This window comes from Tiliqua scincoides, chromosome 11 (assembly GCF_035046505.1).
Source record: "Tiliqua scincoides isolate rTilSci1 chromosome 11, rTilSci1.hap2, whole genome shotgun sequence".
Taxonomy (NCBI): domain Eukaryota; kingdom Metazoa; phylum Chordata; class Lepidosauria; order Squamata; family Scincidae; genus Tiliqua; species Tiliqua scincoides.
Window position 1 is genome coordinate 3,990,768 of NC_089831.1, and position 15,415 is coordinate 4,006,182.

Here is a 15,415-nt window from a genome sequence, read left to right on the forward strand (position 1 = left end):
TTTGGGCTTTGGTTCAAACACACACACACACACACCCCTGTCCCACTAGCCTGCTGGATAATTCAGGTGGCTTGTAACACCAGCTAAAATAACTTCATCGTTTAAAGGTTTCCAGAGCGTGGCAGCAAAAGAAAGCCAGCAATGGGATTCCCAGACCCACTGGCTGGGGGAACTTGTGTAATTAGTCAGGCTTGGCAGGGGAAGGCTCAAAGGTTCCTTTCCAAGGGCCTTTTTCCGTCCTCCAAGAGAATCCACTGCAGCCTCTTTGAACCAGCAAAGCTGAGCATTAACCGTCATTGATGGCCTCCATCCAACACCTTTTACTTTTACAATCAGTTTTTCACAGCTGATTGTGATTAAAAATAAACACTTGTAACCTCTGAGCAGGAACAGATTTCAGAATTCTCCTCCTTGTTATCTAGAAGCACATCCAGAAGCTCAGGAATCTTACTTTTCATTCATCAAGGGAGAACAAGCTCTCAGGGTTGCACATTAATGCAACCCTAGGCAAGTCAAGCTGCCACTTCTAATCACTCAACATCATTTCTGGCTGTCTTAAAACACCCCCAAGAGAACAACCAAAGGCACTTTGTGTGTCTGTCACATTTTTAGCACAGTTTGGTGTGCTTCGTATGTGGAGTCTCCCTGTCGCTTGTGCCCTGCCAATGCCTCCTTGCGCCTCCTCCAATATTCCATCTGCAGGGCCTTTTTGAGGTGGCACCCACTGTGTGAAGCTATGTACGGCAGACCAAGCACTCTTGTATATTTGCAGATCAGGGGAGCCAAGGCAGAAAGAAACCCTCAAACTTAAATCTTGCCTGGCCTCACCAGCTGCAGACATGGTTTCATTTTGGAGCCATGGCATCATCAGCAATCACAGCTCACTCACTCACTAGCTTCAACCTGTCATTTTCATTTGAGGATAATAACAACCAATCCACCTCACCACATCGTTGCCAAAATTGCAAATATATGAGAAAGGAGGTTAAGCGTTTCATCTGTGAACCAGGAGACACAAAGCAATATAGATTTTATGAGGTGCTCCTGCTTACAGCTACTGATAGTTATTATCTAAGATAGTTATTTTTGACCTGTTGGCCATTATACAGCCAGCCAGAGCTCATTTTCCTACTCTACTGCTATATTTTTCCTTTGGCATTCATAACTCAGTTTCAGATTAGGATTCAGTGAATAATTCAGGAATGCAGTGGCATAATTAAAGGGGGTGGAAAGCACTAAGTTTTGTAGGAAGCCTCACTGCAGCATGCAAGTGGCCACGCCCCCTCCCCTTCAGAGCCATTCCAGGCCACAAGAGCAAAACAAAGGCAACACCTGGTTCCAAAGGAGAAGGAAAGGGGCTGATTGCACACCATGATGAGACTCCCTGCAAAACTTAGTGCTTTGCAGCCCCTCCAGCTATGCCACTGCAGGAATGAAATCCAAGTTTTTAAATTAGCATATATATATTTTTTTTAAAACACAAATCTTAGCCCTTTTCCCTGAAGTTTACCTCCTCCACAAGCTCACTCAATGGTCTTGTACAAGTAGTACTCTCTTGATCTCTGCTTTGTGCCTGAAAGATGGGGCTCAGTAATATGGCCAACCTTACAGGGCTGTTGTACCATCTCTTGAAATAATGCAAGGGGGTCCTATAGTATGTTCTATAGTAGCAATTATCAACATTTTTCTTCTCATGGCACACTGACCTCTGTGGTCTTTGCCTCATGTGATGTCTGTCACTTCTGGGAGACTCTTCCTGGTTCTGTGGCTCTATTTCTAGGGCAACTATCAGTAGTAACAAACTGTCTGCTCCTCTTCCTCCATTGACTTGGCTCATTACTACAGGCTGTTGCTCTAGAATTAGAGATGTAAGAACCAGGAAGAGTTTTTCAACCATTTTCAACCACTGTGCTCCAAACTCCTGCAGCACACCAATGTGCCAGGGCACACTGGTTGAAAGGCTAGGTATCGTTAAACCCACAGGAACCAAGATCTTTATAATAGGTGCATGAAAGGTTTCATCCTCCTTCAGTCAGCATCAACACAGAGGTCTAACCAGACATCGGAATAGTGATGGAAAGTCAGAGATAGACTTAGACTGGCCCACTTCAGGTTACAGGTGGGTGGACACAACTTTTGAGTGGTCCTCTGTATTAAAGCACTACAAAGCTCTCTGCAAGTAGAAAATCAGGAAAAAAGAAAAGACCTTGCTGCCTGAAATTCTCTAGTTGCAGAAACCTTCGTAATGTTTTAACACAGAGGGACACTCAACCTTGCTTCGCCTTGGGCAGCTCATTCATTCTAAGGCACTGCAGGCAAATTTTCCCTTTGCATGGATGGATTAACAGAGGAGAGCAGAGGATCTGCTCTTTGAAGTAGCGCAGTCTATCCTGCCACCTCACTCCACTGTAAGCCCAGTCACTGTGAGCCCACATCAGTCAACCCAGAAGAATGAAGATTGTCAAGCAAAAAAATGCATGACAGAAGTTTCCCTGTTTTGTTATCATCTTCTGCAATGCAGAATCTGCATTTAGAGCCAGCCCATTTGTGAGGCCAACTGGGGCAATTGCTTCAGGCAGCAGACTGACAATGGGGCGCCCATGTCTGCTCAAAGCTACTCCTCTCTGACTTGGAAAAAAAGGGGATGCAGCAGGCCCAGAGACTGACACGTTACTGGGTGACTGGTCTTAGGACAGCCCTTTACATATTCATCATTTATTGCAGGAAGACATGATCTTATAGTGTTTTTTGTGAACAGCAACCATTAATGAGCTGGAAGGCCTGAGTTTGTGGGTCAATCACCAAAAGTGTTGAAAGTATGCTTCCTCTAGCCCCATCCCACTGCCTTTGTTTGTGCTATCAAAGCTGCACCTAAGAACATGGGCCTGGCAGGAAGGGAAAGGGTTACAGGGACTGGGAAGCTGGGATCCTCTGTTGGCTGCCAAGGAGTTCATGTTACAGGTACAAGGCAAGCAGGATGGAAATAGCACACAAACACATATACATCCCCCCCAATAGGATGATATTCAATCCCAGCCTGATTCTATTCCACCCAGCTGACAAAGCACTCAAGGTTAGGGCCACAGAATGTTCCTCCTCCAGTCAGAGGCAGTGGAGGGGAAAAGACCCCCAGCCGAATCCTGAGGGTCATCCATTCAGAATGTAGCAGCTCTTTATTTTTTCCAAACTTGATGCAAAAAAGGGGGGAGATCAAGGGCAAACTAGCTTCCTTTTGCTGCACAGGATACCCCACTATGTTGCTTTCTTCCCCCTCCATAATGAACCACAATTACAGTGCTGCCATCTCAGCGAGGCCATCTCAGGCTCATTCACCTGCTTCAGACCTGGAAAGATGATAGAGGCTGTTGCTAGCAGGTCATGTCCTCTCCTTCTCCCCTCCCACATTTCCACAGTACAAAAATATGGGCCAAGTTACACATCACATTAAGACTTTCATTGGTCATCCTGTGCCCTGGATTTGTGTATCCGCATATCAGTGGGGGAGGGGGGTCAGGAACACATCCCCAGAGGTTAAAAAGAGCAGACTGTATAGCAGCCATGTAGAGAAAGGGTGATCAGGATAGGGGCCATGGCACAATGGGAGCTTTTGCCCAGGCATGATCATGATTTGAATTGGGGCCTCCCACCTTCCCGGTTATTTAAAGAACAAAGAAGTTGCCTTTTGTGAGAGTCAGCAAGCGGTAATGACAAGAGTGTTGGACCAGAACCACAGAGACTTGGGCTCCAGTCCTCAGTCACTTGGACCAATTATGACCTCTCAGCATTGTTTTGAGAATAAAATGAGGTGGGGGGGGGGAGATTGGTCCTTGAAGGAAGGAAGGCATGGAAACATTACTGAAAAATTACAGTCATTGCCCTGAGAGAGAAGCTGCCATTGGCACTGTTCAAATGGCGAGGCAAGTCTGTGTTGCCCTCCACAGAAGGGAGGGAATGCCTCTCCCAGCAAGAAGAACTTGCATAAAACAAAAACTTCTCAAGTTCTTCTCAAGCCTGCTGCACAATGCACTTGGGGCACCTCCACAATCATCACAGTGTGTTTAATCCATTCACCGAACCAATTCATCAGTGACAGGTTGCCACCCTCCCTGTTATCACAACAGAGCACAGAGTTGAGAGGAAATTCAGTGGGGGAAGGGAGGGTAACGCATCCACCCTGTGGGCAGCTCCACCCTGGAATAAGGACACCCCCAGCTCCTTTAATGCAACCAGCATCCAAAGATTTAAATCACCACTTTCCAAAACCTCCTCCTTCACAGTTGGTCAATTTGGCAGATTTAGGGATGGGGAGGGGAGAGGAAAAAGGGACAGACATGTTTAGCTTCACATGGCTTCTTTCAGCAGCAATCATCATGCCAGAGTAGCATGAACCTGCAAAAGTTACAATGTTGCCCTTTCCATGATACCAAAACTTCAGTCAGGATTTTGAAACAATAAACATCTTTCCAAGTTTTTAGTCAATTCTGTCTTACACAGATGAAAGTCAAGAGCCTACTGATTCAGCACTTTCTGAACACACCACCAGAACACATACCAGAACACACCACCAGGGGGCAAAAGATGAAGGGTCACAGAGCCCAGAGGAGCCCTTTGCCCAGGGCACAGCTGGGTACCCCGAGGCCTTTGCTGTCACTGTCACAGTCAAGTCATGGGTCCAAAAGCTTCCTCAGTTCCTCATTCTCACAAGGAACCACATCACAGGCCCGTGTGAGCTTCTTGTCCCGCATATGCCTCAGGTCTGGGTTGTGCTCTAGCAAGAGGCTGCAAAGTTCATAGTGTTGGTTCTCTGCCGCCTGGAAGGAGAGAGAGAGAGAGGCTTTCAGGTATGGGAAACACCAGCATTCAACCTCCTATTGGCCAGTCAGATTCACGGAACTGGCATTATGGGGGGGGGGATGAACAATGAAAAAGGAAAGACACAAGCAGGAGAAACACCCTCCTTCTCCCAAATAAGAAAAGTCTAGAATGAATTAGAGATTTGAGAGAGGAGGAGCAGATGCTAAACCTGAGGTAGGGCTTCCCAAGAACCAGTTCAAACACACTTCAACCTTCCCCACTACTTCAGGCTAGTCTGGCAAGCCTGTCTTGTAAGCAAAGGGCGAAATGAAGTGTCTCTATGTAATGCCGGGGGGGGGCATAGCTATGCCAGGCTATGCTCAGAAGGTTGTGCCAGGCGCTGCACAGCATACAATCATCCAACACTCCCAAGAACTTGCATGCAAAGGTTGGAGCAAAGAAGAGAAAGGGGAGTGGAGAGGATGAGGTGGCGATAGGCAGGGCTGGTCTAAAACTCTCCAGGGCCCAAGGGACAAATGCCACCCCAACCCGATGATGTGTTCGCCTCTCCTCCCCGGGCTAGATTAGAAAAGGAAGATGCAGCAGAAGAGGAAGTATGGAGGGGAGAAGAGTGGCGGGTTAGAGTGTCTCTGACAGCTGAGCATTCTCCTCCCCTCTTCTTCTTTGGCTCCATCACCCTCTTTCTTCTCTAATCCAAGGAATGGGAGGAGGAGAAGCCTTGGAGCCTGCAAGCTGTTCCTTGAGCAGGTACCCCAAGGAAACACCCAGACATCTGGAAGGAAACATTCCCAGACATCTGCTGGCAATTCAGCTTCCCCAAACAGCAATATTTGGGTTTGAGAGCAAAATCCGGCGTGCTGTTCAAGTCAGTCTCTCCGGATGCTCCCAGAGGGTGCCGTGGGACATCAGAACTCAGTTGCACCCTCCAGGACAGTGGTTCTCACACATTGAGCACCGGGACGCACCGGGACAGAATGAGAATCTGTAGGGACCCACCGGAAGTGATGTCATGACCGGAAGTGACATCATCAAGTAGGGAAATTTTTAACTATCCTAGGCTGCAATCCTACCCACACTTACTCAGGAGTAAGTTTCCTTTACTATCATTGTTAAAAAAATATACATAGTAGCTGCCTTGAGTCCCTTCGGGGAGAAAGGCGGGGTAAAAATAATGTTATTGTTATTATTTATTATTTAGTTTGTTAAAAGTACAGGTCTATAACATTTCCCCAAATGCAGTCAAATATCATGGTAGCATCAAGTCTAATATATTAAAAATAAAATATTTAAATGAATGGGGACCCACCTGAAATTGTCTCGCGACCCACCTACTGGGTCCTGACCCAGTTTGAGAAACACTGCTCCAGGGCATGCAGATCCCAACCCAACTCAAAACTATCATTCCAAGAATTCCATTAGAGCCAAGATAGGCAGGCAGGAGCAAAGGCTCTCTCGTTTTCAGTGCAGGCCAGCAAGGAGAATAAGAACATAAGCAGCTCTGCTGCAGGGCAGTTTCTCTCAGTGCTACTGGGAAGGAAAACACTCTGCTCTTGAGCAGAGCAACTCCCTCCTCTCTCAGGCCCTTGGCAGCTGAGATGGCATCCACCCAAGAGTTATTAAGGAATTGAAGAATGAAGTTGCAGACCTCTTGACTAAGGTATGCAACTTGTCCCTCAAAACGGCCACGGTGCCAGAAGATTGGAGGATAGCAAATGTCACGCCTATCTTTAAAAAGGGAAAGAGGGGGGACCCGGGAAACTATAGGCCGGTCAGCCTAACATCCATACCGGGTAAGATGGTGGAATGCCTCATCAAAGATAGGATCTCAAAACACATAGACGAACAGGCCTTGCTGAGGGAGAGTCAGCATGGCTTCTGAAAGGGTAAGTCTTGCCTCACGAACCTTATAGAATTTTTTGAAAAGATCAACAGGCATGTGGATGCGGGAGAACCCATGGACATTATATATCTGGACTTTCAGAAGGCGTTTGACACGGTCCCTCATCAAAGGCTACTGAAAAAACTCCACAGTCAGGGAATTAGAGGACAGGTCCTCTCCTGGATTGAGAACTGGTTGGAGGCCAGGAAGCAGAGAGTGGGTGTCAATGGGCAATTTTCACAATGGAGAGAGGTGAAAAGCGGTGTGCCCCAAGGATCTGTCCTGGGACCGATGCTTTTCAACCTCTTCATAAATGACCTGGAGACAGGGTTGAGCAGTGAAGTGGCTAAGTTTGCAGACGACACCAAACTTTTCCGAGGGGTGAAGACCAGAAGTGATTGTGAGGAGCTCCAGAAGGATCTCTCCAGACTGGCAGAATGGGCAGCAAAATGGCAGATGCGCTTCAATGTCAGTAAGTGTAAAGTCATGCACATTGGGGCAAAAAATCAAAACTTTAGATATAGGCTGATGGGTTCTGAGCTGTCTGTAACAGATCAGGAGAGAGATCTTGGGGTGGTGGTGGACAGGTCGATGAAAGTGTCGACCCAATGTGCGGCGGCAGTGAAGAAGGCCAATTCTATGCTTGGGATCATTAGGAAGGGTATTGAGAACAAAACGGCTAGTATTATAATGCCGTTGTACAAATCGATGGTAAGGCCACACCTGGAGTATTGTGTCCAGTTCTGGTCGCCGCATCTCAAAAAAGACATAGTGGAAATGGAAAAGGTGCAAAAGAGAGCGACTAAGATGATTACGGGGCTGGGGCACCTTCCTTATGAGGAAAGGCTACGGCGTTTGGGCCTCTTCAGCCTAGAAAAGAGACGCCTGAGGGGGGACATGATTGAGACATACAAAATTATGCAGGGGATGGACAGAGTGGATAGGGAGATGCTCTTTACACTCTCACATAATACCAGAACCAGGGGACATCCACTCAAATTGAGTGTTGGGCGGGTTAGGACAGACAAAAGAAAATATTTCTTTACTCAGCGTGTGGTTGGTCTGTGGAACTCCTTGCCACAGGATGTGGTGATGGCATCTAGCCTAGATGCCTTTAAAAGTTTCTGGACAAGTTTCTGGAGGAAAAATCCATTATGGGGTACTAGCCATGATGTGTATGCGCAACCTCCTGATTTTAGAAATGGGTTATGTCAGAATGCCAGATGCAAGGGAGGGCACCAGGATGAGGTCTCTTGTTATCTGGTGTGCTCCCTGGGGCATTTGGTGGGCCGCTGTGAGATACAGGAAGCTGGACTAGATGGGCCTATTGCCTGATCCAGTGGGGCTGTTCTTATGTTCTTATGCTTTAGTTCCCAGGAAGGGGAGGGAAAAGAGGAAGCCATGAAGGAGTGCTTAGCAGAGGGGGAGAGGGAATTAGGTGGTGGCCTCACCCTCCTCTTAAGCCAAATTATGTGACCCTGTTGGCAAAAAAAAAAATTGATGTCCCACCCTCCCTGAGCGCATGCTGACATGTGGATTAAAGGGAAGGTGGAGATGTTTGGGACGCTGTACCTTGTGCAGGGAAGTCTTCCCATCATCATCTGCAGCGGCCGGATCCGCACCGTGATCCAAGAGCAGCTTGGCAATCTCTGTGTGGCCACAGTATGAGGCTCGGTGGAGAGGGGTGGCCCCACCATGGGTCTGGGCATGGCAATTGGCTCCGCTCTCCAGCAGGAAGCGGCAGACGTCATAATGTCCATTGCGGCTGGCAAAGTGCTGCAAAGACAGGTTTGAGACAGGTTTGAATCACAAACATACATTAAGGGGGACCTTTGTAAATTGATTGCATTTAGACCCTGCCTTTCAGTCCAGATTGGGTCCCTGTACAGATTACAATCAAAACACACATAAAGGAATATTTTAAGAGGGATTCGTGTGCCAAGTCTTTTGTTCCTGGACAACTGGTCATACAGTCCAGGTTTTTTCTCCCCAGGGGAAAGGGGAAGAAGAAGCTACAGATGGAGGCTGGCTGAAAGTTAAGATACTCGCCCAGAGAAGTAGCCCCTTGATCACTGATGTGCAAAACAGGTAAACCAGAGCCATACAGGAATGCTCTCTGGTCTCCAACTCTCACTCTCTCCTTGCTCCAGAACATCAGCCATTCCATGCAAACTTCCTTGCCTCCAAATCCCCCCCAGCTTCATCTCTACGGCCACTGCTGCTCCAAATAACATCACAGCTGGTTTCATAACACAAAGCCTACTCACAGGCATGACAGGGCGGGATTCCTCCTACCCACCCACACACCCTCTTTTGCCAACTCCAGTATAAGTAGAGCCAGAGTGACAAAGAGTCGAGGTTGGACACTGGGCTGAGAATCCACAGCCAGCCTCAGATGCCACATGGCCAGGCGGATCCCCTCAGGTGTGCAAACATAAGAACATAAGAACAGCCCCACTGGATCAGGCCATAGGCCCATCTAGTCCAGCTTCCTGTATCTCACAGCGGCCCACCAAATCCCCCTGGGAGCACACCAGATAACAAGAGACCTGCATCCTGGTGCCCTCCCTTGCATCTGGCATTCTGACTTAACCCATTCCTAAAATCAGGAGGTTGCACATACACATCATGGCTTGTAACCCATAATGGATTTTTCCTCCAGAAACTTGTCCAATCCCCTTTTAAAGGCGTCCAGGCCAGACGCCATCACCACAAGGAGTTCCAAAGACCAACCACATGCTTAGTAAATAAATATTTTTTTTTGTCTGTTCTAACTCTCCCAACACTCAATTTTAGCGGATGTTCCCTGGTTCTGGTGTTATGTGAGAGCATCTCCCTATCCACTCTGTCCATCCCCTGCATAATTTTGTATGTCTCAATCATATCCCCCCTCAGGCGTCTCTTTTCTAGGCTGAAGAGGCCCAAACGCCGTAGCCTTTCCTCATAAGGAAGGTGCCCCAGCCCAGCAATCATCTTAGTCGCTCTCTTTTGCACCTTTTCCATTTCCACTATGTCCTTTTTGAGATGTGGCAACCAGAACTGGGCACAGTATGCCAGATGTGGCCTTACCATCGATTTGTACAACGGCATTATAATATTAGCTGTTTTGATCTCAATACCTTTTCTAATGATCCCAAGCATAGAATTGGCCTTCTTCACTGCCGCCGCACATTGGGTCGACACTTTCATTGACCTGTCCCCAAGATCTCTCTCCTGATCTGTCACAGACAGCTCAGAACCCATCAGCCTATAAAAACTGTGGAACTCCTTGCCACAAGATGGCATAATGGCACTTGGCCTAGATGCCTTGAAAAGGGGATGGGATTGCTCTGTGGAGGAAAAGCCCATCACAGCCCATCACATCATGACTGGAGGCAACCTCTGGGTTTTAGAGGTAACCTGTCTCTGAATGCCTGAAGTATCTTGTTCAACCTGAAGTATCTTGTTGTCTTGTGTGCTCCCAGAGGCATCTGGTGGGGCACTGAGAAATAAAGGGAGCTGGACTAGGTGGGCCATTGGCCTGATCCAGCAATGGTCTTCTGATGTTCTTACCAGAGGCAGCACCCAAAATACTATCAGGAGACTGATGGGGGTGTTATGTGGGGGGCCAAGGGCACTATTTTGTCCCACCCCCCAGCAACCTGGTGTTGCCATGACATCTGCAGCATCGTCTTTCCCTCAACAGCTCCAGTCACTTGGGTTGGCGGGAAGGAAACACAAGACTGCCCATTGGCTGGATTTGTCAAGATTTTAGTGACCAGCCTTTAGTGACCAAGCCTGCAGGCTTGGGTCCTTCTGCACCCTGCTGAAATACTGTCCCAACCCAAGCTGTACTCCTGGGGGGGGGGAATACACTTACCAAAGCCGTGTAGCCAAGGGGGTCTGGTTCGCTGGGTTTCCCACGTTTCCGTATCTGCATTTTGACCCTCTCTAGGTCTCCATTCAGTGCAGCGCCCCAAATCCCTAGGACAAAAAAGACAACCTTCTAAAAAGGCATGTGCTGATCAAATCTAATCCAGGAATCTGGAGCCAGGGACGACCACCTTAAAACCCAACAAAGGGAAACAGCCACACATCCTGACAATCAGGATGGCATAGTGGTTTGGGAGTTGGACCTGCACAGCCATGAAACTTCCTGGGTGAGCTTGGGCCAGTGACTACATCTCAGCTTCACCTACCACTCAGGATTGTTGTGCACCTGAGAACAATGTACACCACCCTGAGCTCCTTGGTGGAAGGGTGGTGCAAAAATGTGAAAATAATAAGACAATAAAAAATTTACTTATAAGTCTCACAGTGTCCAGGGGCCTTACTCCCAAGGTACCAAGAAGGAGAGGGGTGTCCAGCACTTCCTACAAGGGTTGGGTGGGGAGAGATGACTCCAAGGGAGGTTTCCTTGCTCCCCAAGGATGCATACACCAAACCGATATGCATTTTGCAGACAGATTTGGCACAATCAGCAATCCAAACCATGTATTTTTTAATCTTCCCCAACATATTATGTCGACGTAGAATAAACTCATATGTTTAAAGAAGGTGTCTGGGAACTGCGTACAGCATGCAGAGATTGTGTTTGTGAGTTGTTAGCCAGTGAGCTTCGTTGTCAAGTTTGCAGCTGGGGTCACCAAAGGTGTAACCCAACACCCTAACCACTGTACCACACTGCCTCTCATGTTTGTGAACATGGTTTACTTTTCAAATTATTCCACATCTACAGTGAGCTCTAAAGGGCTCTGAGCACTTTGGACACACAGTTGGGTAAACTTTAGACCAACCCTATCAGGTAGGCCAGCAATGTTAACGTTTCCCATTTTCCAGATGGGAAGCTGAGCCCAAGACTGGATTACTTAAACCCACCTGAGCAAGTTTATGGCAGAAGCAAGATCTGAACCAGAAGCAAGATCTGAACCAGTGGGGGAAGAGGTCATAGTTCTGTTGCTCGGCCAGCACACTGAGCTCTTGATACCACATGGAAGATAAAACCCACGGAAGGTGTGATAATATTCTGTTACAACCAGCAGTGTGCAACATGCTTGCTCAGAGGAATGTTCACGGAAGTCCCCTGGGAGCGCTGACTCATGCTCACGTACCAATGGCTTGAGCATCTCTTGAAACAGGAGTTAACATCATCAGTGGTACACCTTATACACGCCACTAGGGACCAAATATGGAGCCGTGCAAGAGGCTTGGATGGCCACCAGGAAAGGTTAGCAACAGAAAGGGGTCAGCATTTGTCCAGCACAACCAAGAGTCTTGTGGTTGCCAGATTTAGAGTGGTATAAGCTTTTGGGTTTTCTCAAAAGGGACTCTGGTCCATGAAAGTCTATGCCCCAGCAACTGAGGGATCCAATGTGTTTATTCAGAAGAGAGACCCATGGAGTTCAACAGAATTTACTCTCAAGAAAGTGCAGCAGAAAAATCTTTGTCCTTAAAGGGCTGCAAGACTCTGCTGCTCTGACACAATGCATAACTAGCTTGTGGAACACCCTGACACAAGGAGTGGCTGTAGCCACTATCCCTGCTGTTTTTTGTACCTCCAGGTGGAATAAAGATGTAGATATCTTTAGTCAGATGTAGTGCCCCTTGATGCCATCTCACCCCTTCCAGACACCCACCGCAGAATCATTTCTCAAAACTTCTGTACCTCTTTCAAAATTCATCTCCTCCAGACTCTGGTGAACACTCGGCAGGGTTCTGTGGTGGGAGCAGCAGCTGCCATCTTCTTGGTGTCCTGATGCCATTGGCTCCCCCCCCCCACTATTTCTGTCCTGTCAGATCACGATTTGGAACAGTGGCACGTCCTGTCGAAGGGAAGACAACGGCTGTTGCAGGCAGGTCAGTAGTTCCTAAGCGCAGTGGCCGGGAACCAGGAGAACACAAGTGGTTGACCTATTGGGCCCAAGACACATCCAGCACCTGGAGAACACAGAGCTGGCATCAAGTTGATTGGGGGCCATGGACCAAAGCCTTGCACCATAAACCCCCTGTATGCAAGGGATCCAGGTCCCCAGCCATTCAATTCATTTTCCTCCAAATCCCACCGTATCAAGTTGCTTTCTTCATGCAACACTTTCCTGAGCATCCTGCTCTTCAGCCTGCCTGCAGCTCATCAGCATTCTGTGGCAGTCCTTCCCTGCCCCCTGAACCACCCCAAGAGTAACTTCAGACATGCACTTTCATCAACCATATTAAGGGGCGAATTACATGTATGAAAAAGCCTGTCTGGCCCAGGTTAATCACAGTGGGATGTGAGACTAACAGAACGCTTTTGCTCTAAAAGCAAGATGCTGCTTTTAGATGCTCACGTCATCTTCCTCCCACTCTGGTTCTCATTTTCTGGGATGTTCTGACACTGCGGAGATCCTTTCCCAACTGTTCTCTCTCCCCAACCTCAATTTTGTAATCTGCACATGCCCTCAGTTCCTCTCCCCCCCCCCAGCCTCACAAAAAACAAACACTGATTGAGCTCCAAACATTGCTGGCAAAAGAAATACAAATTGCTCTCAAAAACAGGCAGCAGCACAAGCAAGCAAAACAAAAACACTATCAGCCTGCCACACACAATGCCCCAGCTGTCCCTATTCACCAGAGTGCCTCTCTTTTCTATCACCTGCCCTTAGTAAATCAAGCTCAGCGCAATCCTAACTTGCACTGGAGCAGGCAGGCCAGCAGGCCCATGCTGTATCCATGTTTGGGGCCAGAAGTGGCACAACCTGAAGCGAGGGAGAAACTTTCCCCTTACCCCAGTCGTGCTGCACTAGCCCCAATGGATCTACTCGGATCTATACCACCTGATAAGGTAGCACAGATCCAAGTAGAATGGACTGGCCAGGGGCCACACTGCCGGGAAATCAGGTGACCTGGCTCGGCCCTGCCTCCCGTTCCTGCACACAGGAACTCCCACCACCCACCCTCCACCCACCCTTAAATGGCTCCTCCCCACACACCCCATATCCCCCCCCCCCAGATAGCTGCATCAGCCGACATAAACTTATCCGCCAGGTCTGGATCCAGTGCAGGGAGGCCACTACAAATCCTTGGGCTGGCCTCCCCAACACCTACGTCAGTGCAAACATGCGTTATGGCATGTTAGAGACACCCCTGGGTCAGCGCATGTGACTTGTGCTGGCCTAACCTGGGGGTTAGGATTGCGCCCTTATTTGAAGTTCTGTTGAAATGCTTTGTGAACTTTTTTGTTGAAAAGCGGTTTATAAATATTCTTAATAATAATACATTTTGTTGATGGGAATTCAGAGTTCAGCTCCCTTGTCCCCCAGGACTCTAGGTGCTAAGCCCCTGCGCATCTCTCATTCCCATGCGCAGAAATAGCACACATATAGCAACAGTTAAGTTGGCAAGCAGCAGGTGCACTGAGGTGGCATACAATGCAGCAGCTGAAGTTTACTTTGCAAAGTTTAATATCGTTTTAGAGTAGTGTTTCCCAAAGTATGGGTCAGGACCAACAGTAGGTCATGAGCTGATTTTTGGTGGGTCGTGAAATTTTCCTGAAACATTAAAAAAATCAAACTTGCACAGTTTGCAGAAGAAAATAGTTAGCTGGAATGCTAACCTGTAGTACGACGTAACCTTCATACCCCCCCCAATTTAAAATTTCACATTTTCTGATTTTTCTCTAGTCTTTCTTTGTGTCAGAAGCACCTACAGAAATGTAATTTTATATACTGTATATATAATAACAATATACCTAAAGGTTAAAACTAGATATCATTTGCCCAATACCAGGCCATTACAACAGCGTTCCTTCAGGACCAACATAAGATCTTCCTCCGTACATATTGAAGGACACTGTTTACACTGTAACATATGTGAAGTGGTTTGTTCACACAGAGTGACTTCTATGGGGAAACCCCATTTCCTAAAATTATCCTCTGGTCTTCCTACCCCAGTATGCAATCTGTTTAAAGATTTCCATACAGGCCAGGGTTGTTCTTGGTTGGGTGGTAGGCAGGCCCATTCACTCGGCAGCTCCTTATTCGCTTTCCATAATTCCAGAACATTCTGTGGCAACTGGTAGTTGGGGGGGACGGCACAGTCCAAAGGAAACTATTCCTCCATCTCAATCTCGAGGAGTTAATGCCTGTATAGTGGATGTGTTTCTAAGGATGTCACTTTAACCCATTTTCTCTAGTAATTGGCATGATCACAAAAGAAAAGGACTGTTTCAGCCTTTAGTCCAGTCTCAAAGTCTCTAACTACATTTCTTGCGCTCCAGTTCAGCCTTCTGGATACCCTGGAAAGACTAAATGTTTGGGGGAACAGTCCTTGAGCTCCATTTCTAGGGAGAATCTAGGAATGTCAACACACGTATACTATATATACGGGTCTCTAGCAGCCCATGACCCCACTGGCACATGACCCCAATTATTAAATGATTTATTAATTATTATTAAATAAATACAATTTTTTTCTAAGTATCTTTTTTTTTGTCTAGTCAGTGCATTGGTTCTCAAACTTCTTAGCACCAGGATCCACTTTTTAGAATGACAATCTGTCAGGAACCACTGGAAGTGATGTCATGGCCAGAAGAGACATCATCAAGCAGAAAAATTTTTAACACCCACCATTGGACAAATTCAAATCAATTAAAAGTTCTACCCACACTTACCCAGGAGTAAGCCCCATTCACGATCATGGTTAAAAGCATTGACATAGTAGCCTGTTAAAAGTACAGATATGTAATATTTCCCGAAATGCTGTCAC

At 47.4% G+C, this 15,415-nt stretch overlaps 1 protein-coding gene across 2 annotated transcripts in view; it reads right to left on the reverse strand.

Annotated features, from left to right (window-relative positions):
* Nucleotides 1-4,554: 4,554 nt before the first annotated feature.
* The window catches only part of ANKRD39 (ankyrin repeat domain 39), a 31,253-nt gene continuing 20,392 nt past the window's right edge, over nucleotides 4,555-15,415 (reverse strand). Inside the window, exons 1-5 of one of the 2 annotated variants that reach the window (XM_066639677.1) lie at nucleotides 15,321-15,367; nucleotides 12,339-12,495; nucleotides 10,554-10,657; nucleotides 8,267-8,470; nucleotides 4,555-4,811 (exon numbers count right to left, since the gene is read on the reverse strand). In XM_066639677.1, coding sequence (XP_066495774.1) covers nucleotides 4,665-4,811; nucleotides 8,267-8,470; nucleotides 10,554-10,657; nucleotides 12,339-12,435 — 552 coding nt within the window. In that variant the 5' untranslated portion in view covers nucleotides 12,436-12,495; nucleotides 15,321-15,367 and the 3' untranslated portion in view covers nucleotides 4,555-4,664. Of the gene's footprint in view, nucleotides 4,812-8,266; nucleotides 8,471-10,553; nucleotides 10,658-12,338; nucleotides 12,496-15,320; nucleotides 15,368-15,415 lie in introns of those variants that run through there. The other variant, XM_066639676.1, reaches the window with a different exon arrangement.